Here is a 15,980-nt window from a genome sequence, read left to right as displayed (position 1 = left end):
GAGCAGTTTATGTTATTTCGATTGTCCATGACTGTTCATTGTTATTATTGTAACCATGACAACAAAGATCATCTAATGTTCAGGAAGTACTTATTTTAACCCAAATCACCATCTTTTCCCAAACCCAACCAAACCATGACATTTATTATGGTGACCATGGCGACGAAGGTAGGTACGCCTTTCACGGTCGTATCAGAGGGTTGAGGCAAAAAAAAGGACCGGTCTGGTTCTCAAAGACTGCTCATTGAAGCTTGAAGGGAGAACAGTGTGAGAACTCATTAAAGGAACAGCATCAGTTATTAACAATTCACTGCAGCTCTGAGCAACAACAATCACTGGCTGCTATAATATGCTATGTTGCTATACACAGCACAGAAGCCACTCCCACTGCTAACGAAACCGTGTTCACATCTTCAGCACCTGCCTGAAGAGTCAGGTTATAGCATAAGCAGCTGTTTTACATTGTACCTGTGAAAAGTGGCAGCTGTCAGTGAAACACATGGAGCTACATGGTGATTCAGTGACTCTGAAACTTGGCGTCAGTCCTGTTAGAGGCTGATGAGAATCGGCGTCTTCCAGTCAAACAGCAGAGGAAGCGACTTTACACACAGCAGCCGAGCAGGACACTGAAACCCACCAACCCTGCTGCCATCAAGTGAAATGTAGTAAGTCTATGACTAATCCAAATGTGATTCATTTACCAGTTGGTTTCTACAGGTGGTGTAATGTATAGTTTTTGTGCTGTATACCAGTAGAACTGACATATCACACACAACAAACACCACAAACAATATTAACGACTCTTCAGTCTCGCTGTGAACGGTGGCACAAAAAGCCTGAAAATATACAGCCTGTCCAAATAACTGTATGAAGACGTAACTCCCATAACTGTGTGAAGCTTTAATTATTTTACAACATTATAGAAAATTATCTGTATTCAGTTTTTCAGGTCTTCATTATGCTGAAATACTGTGGCCCCTACACTGATGAAGGATTAGTTTTACTGTACTGTACAGAAAATAAAACAGTACGATTTCACAGTAATCATGTTTTAGAATTAAGGTTAGTTTCAAGTGCTGAAGAGAATAATAAAAACTTTAAGGACAAACCATACATTTACAAAAAGATAGTATTAAAATTTAAAACAACCGGCTACAATATAACTCTTAAGCAGATTGACTATTTTTAATACACAAGTAACGTTAAATAATAAGTCAGTTGTTATTCATTAAACCCAGTAGACTGCTTTGTTGTGACATCACAAAGTTCCAGAAGTCCTGACAGCTGGTTTTAAGGCTCAGTGTCTGAATACAGGCTGTGTGCATTTCTCTGTGGACTGAGGCTTTGATACTTTCACAGTATTAATATAGAACCTAGACCTGCTTTATAATCACAAACACATGGACATCTACCTTTAGACTGGATGGAGCTTTAAAAGCATCTTAAAAATATGTATAATTGTATAATTTTCTTTATAAATCCAGTTTTCTGCTTTGGTTTCCGGAGCTCTTTCACCAGAGAAGAGCTCATTAATATCAGAGAAACAACTCCAGTGGATTTTTTTCCTACTTTTCTCGACTCATCTGTGGGATTATTGGACATTTTGGTCAGAGGTGCACTGACCGTTGCTCTCGCAGTGAAACGCCGGAGGAGAGGAAAACGTGCTGGTGCGCTTGCGCGTCTCCGCCGGCGCGCACTCCGCACACCTCTCCCAGGTATCTTTCTCTCCAACGTGCGTTCACTGCCCAACAAGCTGGATGAACTTCAGCTACTGGTGCAGAAGAACAGAGACTTTTCCTCATCTGCCGTCCTGTGCTTCACGGAGACGTGGCTGTGTGGATCGATTCCGAACTCTGCGCTGGAGCTGGCCGGCTTCCAGCTCTTCAGAGCGGATCGCGACACAGAGCTGTCCGGCAAAACCAAAGGTGGAGGAATCTGCTTTTATGCAAACAGTGGCTGGTGCAGAGACGTGACAGTGATCCTGCAGCACTGTTCTCCTGACCTGGAGACTTTCATCATAAACTGCAGGCCCTTCTACTCCCCCCGTGAGTTCACCTCATTCATCCTGGTCGGTGTTTACATCCCACCACAGGCCACAGCAGATACTGTGTGTGGAGCAGACCAACCCGGACTCCGTAGTTATTGTCCTTGGTGACTTTAACAAAGGGAACCTCAGTCATGAACTGCCCAAATACAGACAGTCTGTTAATTGCCCGACCAGAGAGGGGAACACTCTGGACCACTGTTACACCACAATCAGTGGTGCTTATCACGCCGTCCCCCGGGCTGCACTGGGCCACTCTGACCATGTGATGGTCCACCTGATTCCCACATACAGGCAGAAACTAAAACTGTGTAAACCTGTTGTGAGGACATCGAAGCAGTGGAGCAGTGAAGCCATAGAGGATCTGCGGGCATGTTTGGACTGCACTGACTGGGAGGTGTTCAGGACTGCTTCCAACAGTCTGGATGAGTTCACAGAGGCTGTGACGTCATACATCAGCTTCTGTGAGGACTGCTGTATCCCATCATGCACCAGGGTGAGTTATAACAATGACAAACCCTGGTTCACAGCTAAGCTCAGTCAGCTCAGGAGGCAAAAGGAGGAAGCTTTCAGGAGTGGGGACAGGGACAAGTTTAAAGAGTCCAAGTACAGGTTTAGCAAAGCGGTGAGAGAAGCTAAACGACTGTTCTCTGAGAAACTTCAGCTCCAGTTCTCAGCCAATGACTCTGCTTCTGTCTGGAAAGGGCTCAGACAGATCACTAACTACAAACCTAAACCCCCCCACTCCATTAATGACTCCCGTCTGGCCAACGATCTGAATGAGTTCTACTGCCGCTTTGAAAGACAGTGGGACAAGCCTGACACTAACCTCCACATCAGAGCCACATCAGAACCCCCCTCCTCCCCTACCAAAGGAACGTCTCTCTCTATCCTGGAGAGAGATGTCAACAGGCTTTTTAAGAAGCAGAACCCCCGCAAAGCAGCCGGTCCTGACTCTGTCTCTCCATCATCCCTGAAGCACTGTGCTGATCAGCTGTCTCCAGTGTTCACAGACATCTTCAACACCTCACTGGAGATCTGCCACGTGCCAGCCTGCTTCAAATCCTCCACCATCATCCCTGTCCCCAAAAAATCAAGGCCCACAGGTCTAAATGACTACAGACCCATTGCCCTGACCTCTGTGGTCATGAAATCATTTGAGCACCTTGTCCTGTCCCACCTCAAATCCATCACTGACCCACTCCTGGACCCCTTGCAGTTCGCCTACAGAGCCAACAGGTCTGTAGATGACGCCGTCAACATGGCTCTCCACTTCATCCTCCAGCACCTGGACTCCTCAGGGACCTATGCCAGGATCCTGTTTGTGGACTTCAGCTCTGCCTTCAACACCATCATCCCGGCTCTGCTGCAGGACAAGCTCTCCCAGCTGAGCGTGCCTGACTCCACCTGCAGGTGGATCACCGACTTCCTGTCTGACAGGAGGCAGCACGTGAAGCTAGGAAAGCACGTGTCTGACTCCCAGACCATCAGCACTGGATCCCCACAAGGCTGCATTCTTTCTCCTCTGCTCTTCTCCCTGTACACCAACACCTGCACCTCCAGCCATCAGTCTGTCAAGCTCCTGAAGTTTGCAGACGACACCACTCTCATTGGACTCATCTCTGATGGCGATGAGTCTGCCTACAGGTGGGAGACTGAGCGTCTGGTGACCTGGTGCAGGCAGAACAACCTAGAGCTAAACGCTCTGAAGACAGTGGAAATGATAGTGGACTTCAGGAAGAGCCCAGCCCCACCCACCCCCATCTCCCTGTGTGACTCCCCCGTGGCTACCGTGGAGCATTTTCGCTTCTTGGGAACCACCATCACACAGGATCTCAAATGGGAGCTAAACATCAGCTCCCTCATCAAAAAAGCTCAGCAGAGGATGTATTTCCTGAGGCAATTGAAGAAGTTCAACCTGCCAAGGACTATGATGGTGAACTTCTACACCTCCATCATTGAGTCCATCCTCACCTCCTCCATCACCATCTGGTACGCTGCTGCCACGGAGAGGGACAATAACAGACTGCAGCGTATCATCCACTCTGCTGAGAAGGTGATTGGCTGCAATCTTCCGTCCCTCCAGGACCTGTACACCTCAAGGACCCTGAGGCGTGCAGGGAAGATTGTAGCTGACTCCTCCCACCCTGGACACAAACTCTTTGAGACACTCCCCTCTGGCAGGAGGCTGCGGTCCTTCAGGACCAAAACCTCTCGCCACAAAAATAGCTTCTTCCCATCTGCTATTAGCCTTATCAACAAGGCTAGAGAGCCCCACTGTTGCTGATCAATTGCACCAATCACCAGAAAAAATTCCTTGTATGTGAAAACATACTTGGCAATAAAACTGATTCTGATTCTGATAACACTTACAATATCCAATGAAACAGTCTCCCTGATTTTAGTAGCTATGTTATGAGCTCAGTTTGTTTGAAGCTCTCAGGAACATGTTAAGATCTTCTGATTGTTTTCTCTTTTGGATGCCTGATCTTATTTTAAATGGCATGTTTGTTTGAGGTGGACCCCTGAGATGTTTAAATATTGTTTTAGACACAAGAAAAAGTCAATTTATTAATTGACTTATTATTATTCAACCAATAATTTAGTTATAATATTAATAATGTAAAATTTAAAAATATGCAGATAAAAACAAACTTTTAGGTCCAGGCTTTTTTAGGCTCCTCCTCATGTTGTTGCCACGGTAACTATGACATTGACCCGGTTAGTCTGTTCTGACATGAGTTTTCAAACATCAGCCTTGGAGCAGTAACACAATCACAACGTAGTGAGCATCTAAACAAGAAATGTTCTTTAAACCATTACTAAACAAAGCCAGTGTAGTTGGAGTCTGCAGCCACCGATCAATAATTAATAATCATGTTCGAAGTGAGCAATGACTTCAGGTGTTATGTGAATCTAAGACTCTGTATTAGATATTGAGTGTGTGATGAAGTAGATGACAGTAGGTCCACTCATCATGACCATTCAAGTTTGTAAGGCATCTTTATTTAAGCTGGTGCCATACATACAACAATACTTTGCTGATGGGGCTGGACAACAGTATTAATGGACTACATTCAAATGCCATTCACTCAACACACTCAGTTCAAATATAATTATGACACAGGAACTGCTGACGTCTGTCTGGTGGAATAATTCCTGTAATAAAAATTCCAACATTTGATTTTAATTAAGATATATGAAAATGTTTCATACAGAAAAATGAAGGACTACACATTAGAACAGAGGAGGTCTGACAGCACCCCCTGCTGCCCAGTGTTACGTTTCATCTGGGTACAGAGCAATCAAACCAGAGCCGGGGCCCTCAGAGAGCACGTCCGGCCTCAGAGATCAGTTTGAAATGAAAAACTAATTGTCTCCTCATCCATACATCCATCCATACATGTTGTGCATTAAAATCCAGATTAGTTTTCATGGTACAAAAATCAGCTTGCCTCTCTGTAGGGAAGCAGGTCTCCGATGGCAGCAGAGGGCGGTGTTAATGAACAGCAGTCTCTTCACTCTGAAACCTGGAGTGCTGTTTCAGTCCCATCAGATCCATCTACGGCTCCATGTTTTTACTACAGCTTCAGCCCCGGCGGGCGGAGCAGGACAGACCGCGAGCACCTTCAGCCTTCTCGGACTTTGGCAGCGAGCGCAGAGTTCTCCTGTCGAATCGCCTTGTAGTCATCCAGAATCCTCTCCAGGTTGGCCACAGTTTTGTTCCCGTTCTCCGTCTCAATCTGTGGACAGTTTAAGTCACACTTAAAGACACGAAAATACTCTCAACACTCTCCACACCCTGATCCACCTGGGTCAAATCCGCAGGTCAGTCCACACCATGTAACACCACAGATGGAGCAGGATTTCTCTTTGGGAGCTTCATGCTGCTCCTGGTGACCTGACGGTTCACTACAGCCGTGGTCCCCGACCAAACATCAACCTCCAAAGCTTCCAGTCTTCATGCTGAGCTAAGCTAAACCACATCCTGCAGCTCTCTGTACTGAACACAGAGATGAAACTGATACTGATCCTCTCATCTGACTCTGTGTAACACGGCAAATAAATATTTCGTAAAACGTCATCAAAAGTGTACGAGGTGAAGCTGGAACCGTCGTAACTGAACGAATCCTACCTGCTCCTCCAGATCTCGAATCTCCCTCAGAATGGTACCCGTGTCCTCGATGGTTTGGATCAGCTGATTGCAGTTCTGTAGAAGAACACAGGCGGAAACATGACATGTGACACGTTCTGTGAGGACCGACAGGTGAGATAAGGAATAAAGAATCTGTCCAAACGTGATGACGTACTTCATGGAGGGCGGCCAGGTACTTGTAGGATTTGCGGACAGATTCGTCTTTTTTGGCGTCCTGCACACAACAAAAATAAACATATAAACAAATGAAACACAAACATAGACAGTATGTGCATCACACTGTGGGACAGCCATTAGCCATTAGAAGTAACTGTGTGAATTTAGGTTTTTCTTTAGATCAGTCTTTCTCAGAGGGAGTCGACCTCTGGTGTTCTGCAAGTAGATTTATTAAAATATCAGGTTTTAAATTTAGTGTTTCTCACACTGTCTGCGAGTGACCACAAACCCACCGGTCAGTAGTTTATATGTGTTGTTTTCAGTGTTAAATCAGCTCATATGTAAATTCAAACATTATTATTTGAATTGGTTGTGTGTTGGACTTCAGTGTATCTGACTCTGTCTTCTCACGTAGCTTCACCAGTTTTCAGTCAATGTTTTATGATTTATCAAAAATGATCAGTGTGACATTACAGAGGAAATGTGGATGAAGCTAACGGTTAGCATGTGTTAGCCTGTTGTGGGGTTGTGCTAAATTCCACCAGTTATCAGCTTGTTAACTATCATACATGGATGACGGACACGAGCGTGGACTGACCGGGTCAATTCAGAGAAAGTTTTGATGATAATAATTTTGATGCTACATAAATAGCACCTCTTGTTGCTGTGCAGTGTGTGAGGCTCAGGGGAATGAAAACTCACCTGTCCCAGGTGATGAGCCACAAAACTACTGAAGCAGTAACCCTGCTGGTTTTGAGGATGTCTGGGGATTGGTGCTGATGATACAACAACACCCAGCTGCTGTTGGGCTCTTTAATTCTCATGTAGACAAACAATTACACCAGAATATAACAAGAGCACTGATGGAAATAAAAACCTCTGCTACCTTGAAGATCAGCTCATCAGTCACAGCGAAGGTCCGGTCCAGCTTCCCTGTCAGGCTGTTGATCTCTTTCTGCAGCTCCTTCGTGTCTGACAGAATCTGGAAGCCAAGTGTTGATGTTACCAAGTGCTACACAGATTCATAATCAGCACAACTAATTCTACGTCACTCAGTAAAGTTTTCTGCGCACTGTAATGCAGGATAGTAGACAATAAAACCAAAAAGGACCTTGAATTTTTCCTTATTATATAACTATAATCACTGCAAACCATAATAACAAAAGAAAACTACAACACAGAAAGTTGCACACATGTCTTTGGATTGTTCTGGAGGTGATTTATCAGTTCATGAATTCTGCTCATCCTTTTGAGATTCAGCGTTTTGTTTTTCTTCTCCTTGAAAAATCAGCTCCAAAGCCTCAGCTGCACTAAATATCTTTTTGCCCATATATCTCTGTCTCTACAATAAACTCAGACCAACTTCTCCACTTTGAGCTCAGAATAATACAGTTCTGCTCCCATTTAGTTTGTGTGTACAAGCAACTGCAGTAATGCCACTGAAATTAACTGACTTCCCTTCACAGTGATGCTGTTTTGATTGTTGATGTGACCATGACAGTGCTGAACTCAGACAGAACTCCACCTGTCCACCAACAGTCTTCTCACTTTATGTGTTAGTTATGTCCAAACTCCACCTTCCTCTGATTTGCTTTCACCTTTGTAATTTCCTCCTTCTGTTTCTTGATGTTGCTGACGATCTCCAGGATCCTCTGAGTGTACGCCGACCGAGACACATCCTGAGGAAGGTTTTCTAACTCTGTCACCTACAACGGAAGAGACCAGACATGATGCAGTCAAACACACGTGTAGTAGATTCAACAAGGGGCCGAAAGACGACCAACACCTCAGTTATAGACACAACAAACCGGTGTCGACATGAAATGTAACCTGTGAGAACTCTGCTAATTTTCTAAAGATGCAACTTCAGGACATTACCAGTTGTTTGTACATTTCTTCCTTCTTCCTGGCCTCCTCTGTGGACACTCGGATTTTGTCGTGCAGAGACTTGATCTCAGACAGCTTTCTGGACGACTCCAGCTGAGGAAAACACAAAAAACAACAGAATCTAAATGTGTTTTTACTGCAACTAACTGAGTGATGGATCTGTCGAGAGGCACCACCTACATCCCGGTTGCTGCAGATTTCTTTGAGCCTGCGGTGCTCGTCGATGAGTGGAGCGCGGTGTTTTTCCCACTGAGAGGCCAGGTTCACCACCCGCTTGGCGCTGGCCTCCACCAGAGCCTGGAGGGAGGATCACACAGGTGTTTGAGTCCCACCGGGTTTGATCATGTCTCCAACCACAATCTGATCTCACTCAGCCGCCCTACCTGAAGCTGCAGCAGGTTGTTGTCTGCGTCCGGCAGCAGGTCGATTGTTTTCTTCTTCACCTGCATCTTCTCCTCTTTTTCAGAGTTCCCCAGCTCTCGCTGCTTCAACTCATCCAGCACCTGCATCAAAGCAACAACCGTTCATTGAAGATTCACAGGTGGAAGCAAAAATTACATCAGTCCTCCACATTCACCTTCACACACAGCGTTCACTCGTATAGATTTAGAGCAAATGCCCTGTAAAAAGGGGAATGGCCACAACACTGGACTACGTCAGCTGAGGTGTGTGCGTGTGTGTGTGTGTGTCTGTGTTTTACCTGTGTATTAGTGACGCTCATATGCTTCATGTCTGCTGTCAGCTGGTTGACATCACTGCACAGCTGCTGGAGCTGCTGCTGGAGTGAAGCCAGCTCCTCCTGCTGACGGAGCTGGATATCACCCTCTGACTGAAGTCTGGAGGGGATGGAGTTGGTTACTGGTGCTGACTCCTGGACACACACACACACACACAGACACACACACACACACACACACACACACACACACACACACACACACACACACACACACAGACACACACACACACAGCAGTTAGAGAGTCACAGCAGACAGACATTTCTTTCAGCATTCTGCCGGTGGAGGGGTCCTCACCTGTGTGAAGGTGAACTTCTGTGTGTGGGTGAAGTGGGTACCCTTGGTCAGGAGGTGGTCAGAGGGGGCGGAGGCTCTGAAGGCCTGCAGTAGCTCACACAGGTCAGAGGTTGAGCGGGGACCACCAAAGGCACTTTCAGGAGAAGGAGCCGCAGCAGAACGGAGCTGCTCCTCGATGCGTTTCCTCAGCCGGGTCAGTTTCCGTGAGCGGTACTCCTGTTCAACAAAGACACCCAGTTTACCTCTAACTAATGTGCAGAGGTCAGAGGTGGAAGAAGTATTACCATCTTTTGGTTAAATAAAACCAATACAAGAATGGAAAAATACTCCATTACAAGTAAAATCCCACTGAAGTAAAAATACAAAAGTATTAGCAGCAAAGTGTTGTTAAAGTATTAAAGTAAAAGCAGTGGTTTGTCCCCTCTGACTGATACATTATTACATATGACATCATTGGATCATTACCAGTTAGAGCTGGTTTGAACTCAAACACCAGATAAATCTGAGGAGTAGTCAGATGATTAAAGGGAGAGGAAGCAGGATGCTCTGCACCCTGAGTGACAGGCACACAGAGAGGAGCCGGTGAAGAGACAGGACGATAAAAACCTAATGACGGTCTCCCCTGATGCCTGCACCCAGTTTAAATCCACGGAAGGAGGTTTGAGTTCAGGCTACAACTCAACTGAGCTCAGTTTAGTTTCTTTTCAATAGTTTGTTTTCATTCAAATTCAAACTCATTCACCTGAATCCTGCAGTGCTGCCATGAGAAGTGATGCACGGCCAGTGTCTCTGTTCATCTTTTCTCTCTGTGCCCTCATAAATATATAATCCAAGTTGTGTTTGAAAATCAAAAATAGGCTCTGTCTCATTATTATTAAAAATTATGATTTTTATTTATTTATGAGTAATAATAGATTATGACAGAATGCCAATCATTTTTAGAAGGAATAATTTTAGATTGATGTTCAGAGGATCAAATAAACATGACTGTAGGGAGTGGGGTGATTTGCCTGTGGAGTGAGGCGAGACAGGAGTCCCTGGCTGTTCCACTCGTTGTCCCACTCCTGAGCAGCACTCAGCTCAGCGGTGTGCTGCTCCAGTATGGACGCCACCACAGAGGCATGATGGGAGGGCTGGGCGGTCACAGGAGGAAGGATGTCCCGCTGGTAGTCGTTCAGTTCTGAAAACGCACGCACACACACACACACGCTTTGTTACAATTCATGTCTTGTGTCATCGTCCCTCCTCCCTGTGCTGCTGATGTAAAGAGACACAGTGATGGACGGGTCCTGCTGATAGAGAGCAGGGGCTGACATGTGGCTAATCAGGCTCAGCTGTTACCTACAATTAATGTTCAAATATGTTTCGGACAGTTTATGTTCTGCTTGTTCAACAGCCGTTTGATAACCTGCTCCTACTCCGGGATAAACGAGCCTCATCCTCATCGATTTATTTACCCGCTCTGTGTCGTCTGATCTGTCTCTGATTGTGTCCACTGTGTGACAGAGCTACGAAGACAGAGGCAGACAGAGCCTCATCCCTGCTCCACATCCACACTCTGATGATCAGATGTAATTATCAGCTAAAATTCATCATCATCAGAAGAAGAACAGTAATTTAGTTTTCTTTCTTATCAGCCAATAATATATCAGCTCACAATATTTCATGCATCTCTAGTGAATCATGAATTAATTTTCACAACTGCTTCACAATTCTTATGAAAGTTGTTGCAAGACTGCGATCAACTGAAATCATATGGTGTGTATATACAGTATGTGCAAGAGGGAGGAGGAAGAGGAAGAGGAAGAGGAGGAGGAAGAGTAGGGGGCCTACCTTTCAGCTGCTTCTTCCCTGTACCTTTAGTGCAGTTTGGTAAACTGAGGGGCTGAACATGGAAGCTGTGCAGTGCTGCTGGACTCTAAACAGAACAAACATGTGACCTGTCAGGAATCAGCTGACTTTCTCTGGGCAGGTTATGTTTAATCATCAACAACTTCATCATGTATCCAGAGGCTGCGATGAGTCACAATCAAGACACAATCAATTAACTGTCGTTAGAAATATTCCAACCTCATACATGTGAATTTCCTCACACCGTACAACAGCGTGTGCACTGAGGAGACAGTAAGTCTCCATCAGAGTGAGTCAAAAACAATTTACAGAGTGTTTGACTCCTGACTTTCATTAAGCTGCATCACAGCTTTACTCATATTCAGATGCTTCACTGAAGTAAAAGTACAGTGTAATTCTACAGTGTAAAAATACAACTAGAACTCTGTTACAGCTAGAAGTCCGGCTTTAAAATATTATTTAAGTACACAAGTATCAAAGGTAAAAGTACAAATTATGCACAATTAAATGTTATGATTTGATACTAATGTTACATGTGACGAGTAACTTTATATGTCAAATAAATGCAGTGAAGCAAAATGTTTCCCTGTGAAATATAGTGAGGTCAAAGTATTAGGTTACATAACATTAAAATACTTCAGTAAAGCAGAAGCACTTAAATACATTTAGTTATGTTCCACCATTAAATATAATAAATCTGAATGATTCAGATTTATTATCATGTGGGTTATTAAAGCCATTGATTCTTTCAATTAGTTTGGTACAGCAGAGTACTTTAATACCACAATACCCATGAACCTCAGCTGCAGTTGCTATGGACTTTTTTTTGAACGGTTTGTTCATCTCTGTGCTGATGATTCAGTTCAATGTTAAAATACATGCACTGATGCAAACAGACTCAAACTGACGACTGCTGCTCAGATTTACACAGTAAATAAACACGAGTGTAGAAATAGATCTGGCTTCATGTCACTGCTCTGATTCATCTAAATATGCCTGAACTGGCCGTTCTCCAAATCCTGCTGATCGACTTCAGACATCCATCTCAAGTATTAAAGCTTTTTTTTTTTTCAGACATCAAAATGCAACTTTAAAGAGTTTACTTGTGTTTCACCGTGCAGTGGCAGTCTGCAGTTTGTAGGCAGCCAGGGGACAGCCAGCTGGGCTTTGATGGCAGCAGCAATGGCTCTCTGGAGGACAACAGATTTACCTGCAGGACGAGAAGACAGCTTTGGATGACTCGTTAAATAAGAAGGTACATGGTGACAGCGTTCTTCCAAGATCATCTTTAAAAATTGCAGAGCAGAGTGGACAACAGCATTTTCTCATTTCTGTATTTGAGTTTCTTCATCTGTTCCTGTTGCAATTTTTCTTTTAAACCTCTAAACATGCAACAGCACAGTTTTCTGGGATTTATTCAGATTTCTTATATATGACTGACTGGTCACATTAAATCACTGTTCAAACCATAAGTATTTAGCTTCAGCACATTCAACACAATTCAATTTGAAATAAAATAAAGGATACCACATTAAAGCTGGAGAGCATAACTTTTAAATATCAAACATTAAAGCAGCTGATTAATCCTCTCTGCTCCAGGTAAATCTCCAAAGTTTTAAATCTCCCATCTCTGGGAACTGGGACCACTTTGTGACTTTCCCTTTTCCCTTGTAAATAATGTCACCCAGCAACTCGTGTGCAACATTTTCAGCTTGAGTTCTCTTTAGTTTCTAAGATCTGGAGGCTTTAAAAAAAAAAAAAAAAAAAAAAAAAAGGGGGGGGGGGGGGGGGGGGCCTTACATGAGTCATTACCTTTAAACTATTCATGCTACATACAAATTTTCAGGGCTTGTTCTACACTATTATTATTATCTTTAACTTCTAGAATGGTCAAAATGAACTAAGCAAAAGTGTGTTTTTAATTGAGACGCAACTCGACACAACATCCAAAAGAAATGTCAAAAAGGCGGAAAGGTACAAATCACAACCTCCTGTCAGGAGTTTCAGAATAAAATCAGAGCAGAAACAGGAAGCAGATATTTGTGACTCGTGCCTTTGAGTTAAAGTGACAGGCTCTGTGTCCCGACAACCATATGCACAACTAATCATGTGATCACATGAGTTCAACTAACTCTTGTGATTCAGATTATGGATCATGTTTCTATCCACAAAGATTATCATATGATCTGCACCTAATTGCTAAGAAAATCCTGTAACATTAGTGTTTTATATAAAGATTTAAGAGACCTGATGTGGTTCAGTTTGAGTCGGCTCCAAAATATTTTTAGCAAGCCATAACTTGACAAATATGCAACTGTAGCTCAACCCCTTTAGATATTAAAGACTAACAAACTCATAGTAATGACTCATTGAACTTTATCAGCCACGCCCCTTTTTTAAAGCCTCCATACCTCAGAAACTAAAGAAGACACAAGCTGGACATTCTGGCATAATGACATTATTTACATTAAATATGAAGCAAATCCTCTGTTGATGATTTAACATGGAGTGACCCAGTAAATGTAACAACATAGTAATGCAGGTACATTTTTTCTTCCTCTCCAGGGAGAGGTGATGTGGAACTGTGCAGATGCCAGACCGGTGCTGTCTGTACCTGTTGGCTGGTCTGAGGTCTCAGCACTCTCTCTGGGCAGCTTCTCCACCAGGCACATGAGCAGGGATCGGATCTCTGGCTCGTTGCTGTACAGAAAGGTCTGGTAGCCGATCTCTCCTTTATAACCAATATCCTGGAAACCCACATGACATGTTAGGAATACCACTGGGAATGACAGGCAGTGCTTCAGCTGAGCCAGTTCTCATTCAGGCGCATCTGAGTTTTGCCCACAACTATCTGAACTTCTAATAAAGTGTCTCGAAAAGCACAATGTGGGTAAAATTATTTATTAGCTGCCTACCACTACTTCATGGTGAACATCTATAAAAGCCCTCAAATTATACATTCATACATACACGATTATACATCTATTGGCTGCCTTTATCACTATTCTTAGAAATGTGTAGATGTTTTTGGTCAGGACTGTAAGCTTTAAGATATTCTCCAAAACAAACAAAGAAGGTTTCAAAAGTATCTCCTCTCCAATGATTATGGTCAACGTTTCCCTTCGGCCAGTTATCGACACGCTGTCACAATTTGTTAAAGCCTATTTGCAAAAAACTACGCACATACAAGGAAGAACTAAATACATAGTTTCTGTTACTCATATATTGTACAATTAACTTTAAAGTGTAAAGAAAATTTACTGTATTTCGATTGTCACTTTTATTCTGCAGCTGCTGCTCCCTGGTCCCTTTTATGTTCACGCTCAAACACTGACAACAGGAGCTAATTTAGCCCATTCATCCTAAATAAGTTGGAGGTGTGTTACCTGACAGGCCTGCGCCAGGCTCATGCCCACTCTGAAGCGAGCAGACATGCCTGGAGGAAGCGAGGTGGGCAGCGTGCTGCCCAGGCCTGGGTCGATCACCCGGATACATCTGACCACAGCCTCCACGATCAGCTCGCTGCTGAACTGTCTGACACTGTCAACCTCCTCGCTCACCTCCCTGTGGGCCACAAATCAAACAGTAGCGACGTCAAAGACCTCTCTTTCGTTAACTTTACAATTACATGATACTTGCAGGTTTTATTTTGAAATACACTTGGTCATAAAACTGTAAAATGCAAAGTCTTCTACATAAATTCATCACTGGGTCAAAGGGTCAGTCACCTGTGTGTTACCTCATTCTTCTGCGACCGTATTTAGGCCTCAAAAAAAAAAAAAAAAAAAAGTGTTGATCATGGGTGATTGAACTCATGTCACTAACTCTGTGTTCGTGACATGTGTCTTGTGATGTTGCTGGTGATCCTCACCACACACCCAGCTCATTAAACTAACTTCCATATAATTTCCTTAGTGGGTCATTAGCTCAGTCACCGGTGTGTGCACATCATTCTGCGGCAGGTGGTGACTTAAAAGCATCAATTTAAATGAAAATCTTGGAGAGTACAGGTAGATTATATTCAGAGCGACCTCATCCCACAGGACGTGTCTGACCCTGAGATGCTCCGTGGTTGGTTTCTCACAGTGACGTTGCTAACACCAAACTTAGCATCAGTCAGCTAACATGTCCTTCTACCAGCCGGTGGTCGGGCTGGCACTGTGCACAACTGAAAGGAACTCACGAAATGATGGTGATACTCACGTTCCGACTTGTTTCAGGGCGTGAATTAGGATTTTGTCAACTTCCTCCATCGCTGAAGTTTCTCTAAAGACAAACAAGCTAACGGGCGGAAACTTAGCAGGACATCTGATGCTAGCGGGGTTATTTAATAACACCGAGTTAGCTAATATTAGTGAGGGTTTCCCGGGGAAAGAGAACTAGCTTCCATCTTCTGTTAGCCAGGAACTAGCTGCTAGTTAATTAGCAAGCCTGTCACTCCTCGCTTCCCTGACAGCATCCATTGTAACTCTCCGTTGCATCTGAAGCGTCTTGCTACAAACCAGCTTCTAAAATAATAAAAGAGTCCGTTACATCCCCTGAAAACACTGGACCTGACGAGGCTGTCTGCTACCGACGTAACAGACCTGACATCTGTGTATCTTGTTCAGTGTGGAAATGAAGTAATAAGGGAACAGAACAGCGGTGACTCTGGGAAATGGAGTTTCCTCTCGACCTGCTGCGGTTGGGAGCAACTGGAGAGTGAGCCGGCGAGAAATACACTTCCCAGCATTCACTGAAAGAGACAGTCTTATGACCGGAAAGGTGGCCAATAGTTCAGCCTTTTCCCCCCAAACTTATTTTTATTACAGATCATGCAAGGATACAAAAACAGATATTCAATTAGATACGA

The 15,980-nt window shown here is 44.0% G+C and overlaps 1 protein-coding gene across 1 annotated transcript; it reads right to left on the bottom strand.

Annotated features, from left to right (window-relative positions):
• Positions 1 to 5,028: 5,028 nt before the first annotated feature.
• ccdc22 (coiled-coil domain containing 22) lies at positions 5,029 to 15,727 on the bottom strand. The gene is made up of 16 exons (XM_071475142.1): positions 15,332 to 15,727; positions 14,515 to 14,692; positions 13,743 to 13,875; positions 12,232 to 12,338; positions 11,111 to 11,195; positions 10,288 to 10,457; positions 9,278 to 9,493; positions 8,944 to 9,114; positions 8,627 to 8,746; positions 8,424 to 8,540; positions 8,235 to 8,336; positions 7,955 to 8,062; positions 7,243 to 7,338; positions 6,355 to 6,414; positions 6,180 to 6,254; positions 5,029 to 5,787 (listed from the first exon to the last, which is right to left on the bottom strand). The coding sequence occupies exons 1-16, from the start codon at positions 15,379 to 15,381 to the stop codon at positions 5,674 to 5,676; spliced, it is 1,902 nt and encodes a 633-aa protein (XP_071331243.1). The 5' UTR covers positions 15,382 to 15,727; the 3' UTR covers positions 5,029 to 5,673.
• Between the last annotated feature and the right edge of the window lie 253 nt (positions 15,728 to 15,980).

Source organism: Trachinotus anak, unplaced genomic scaffold (genome assembly GCF_046630095.1).
Source record: "Trachinotus anak isolate AG129_WGS33_773 ecotype Australia unplaced genomic scaffold, CSIRO_AGI_Tana_v1 ptg000004l, whole genome shotgun sequence".
NCBI lineage: Eukaryota > Metazoa > Chordata > Actinopteri > Carangiformes > Carangidae > Trachinotus > Trachinotus anak.
The sequence above is the reverse complement of the archived record's forward strand: the minus strand, read 5'-3'. Positions and strand labels throughout refer to the sequence as shown.

Bases quoted from the DNA above. Each gene is read 5' to 3' on its own strand.
- ccdc22 (XM_071475142.1), bottom strand. From the start codon at position 15,381: ATGGAGGAAGTTGACAAAATCCTAATTCACGCCCTGAAACAAGTCGGA. The intron at 14,693-15,331 runs GTGAGTATCACC...TGTGGCCCACAG, and splicing joins GCCCTGAAACAAGTCGGAAC to GGAGGTGAGCGAGGAGGTTG. The intron at 11,196-12,231 runs GTAAACTCTTTA...TGTTCTGTTTAG, and splicing joins CACTGCACGGTGAAACACAA to AGTCCAGCAGCACTGCACAG.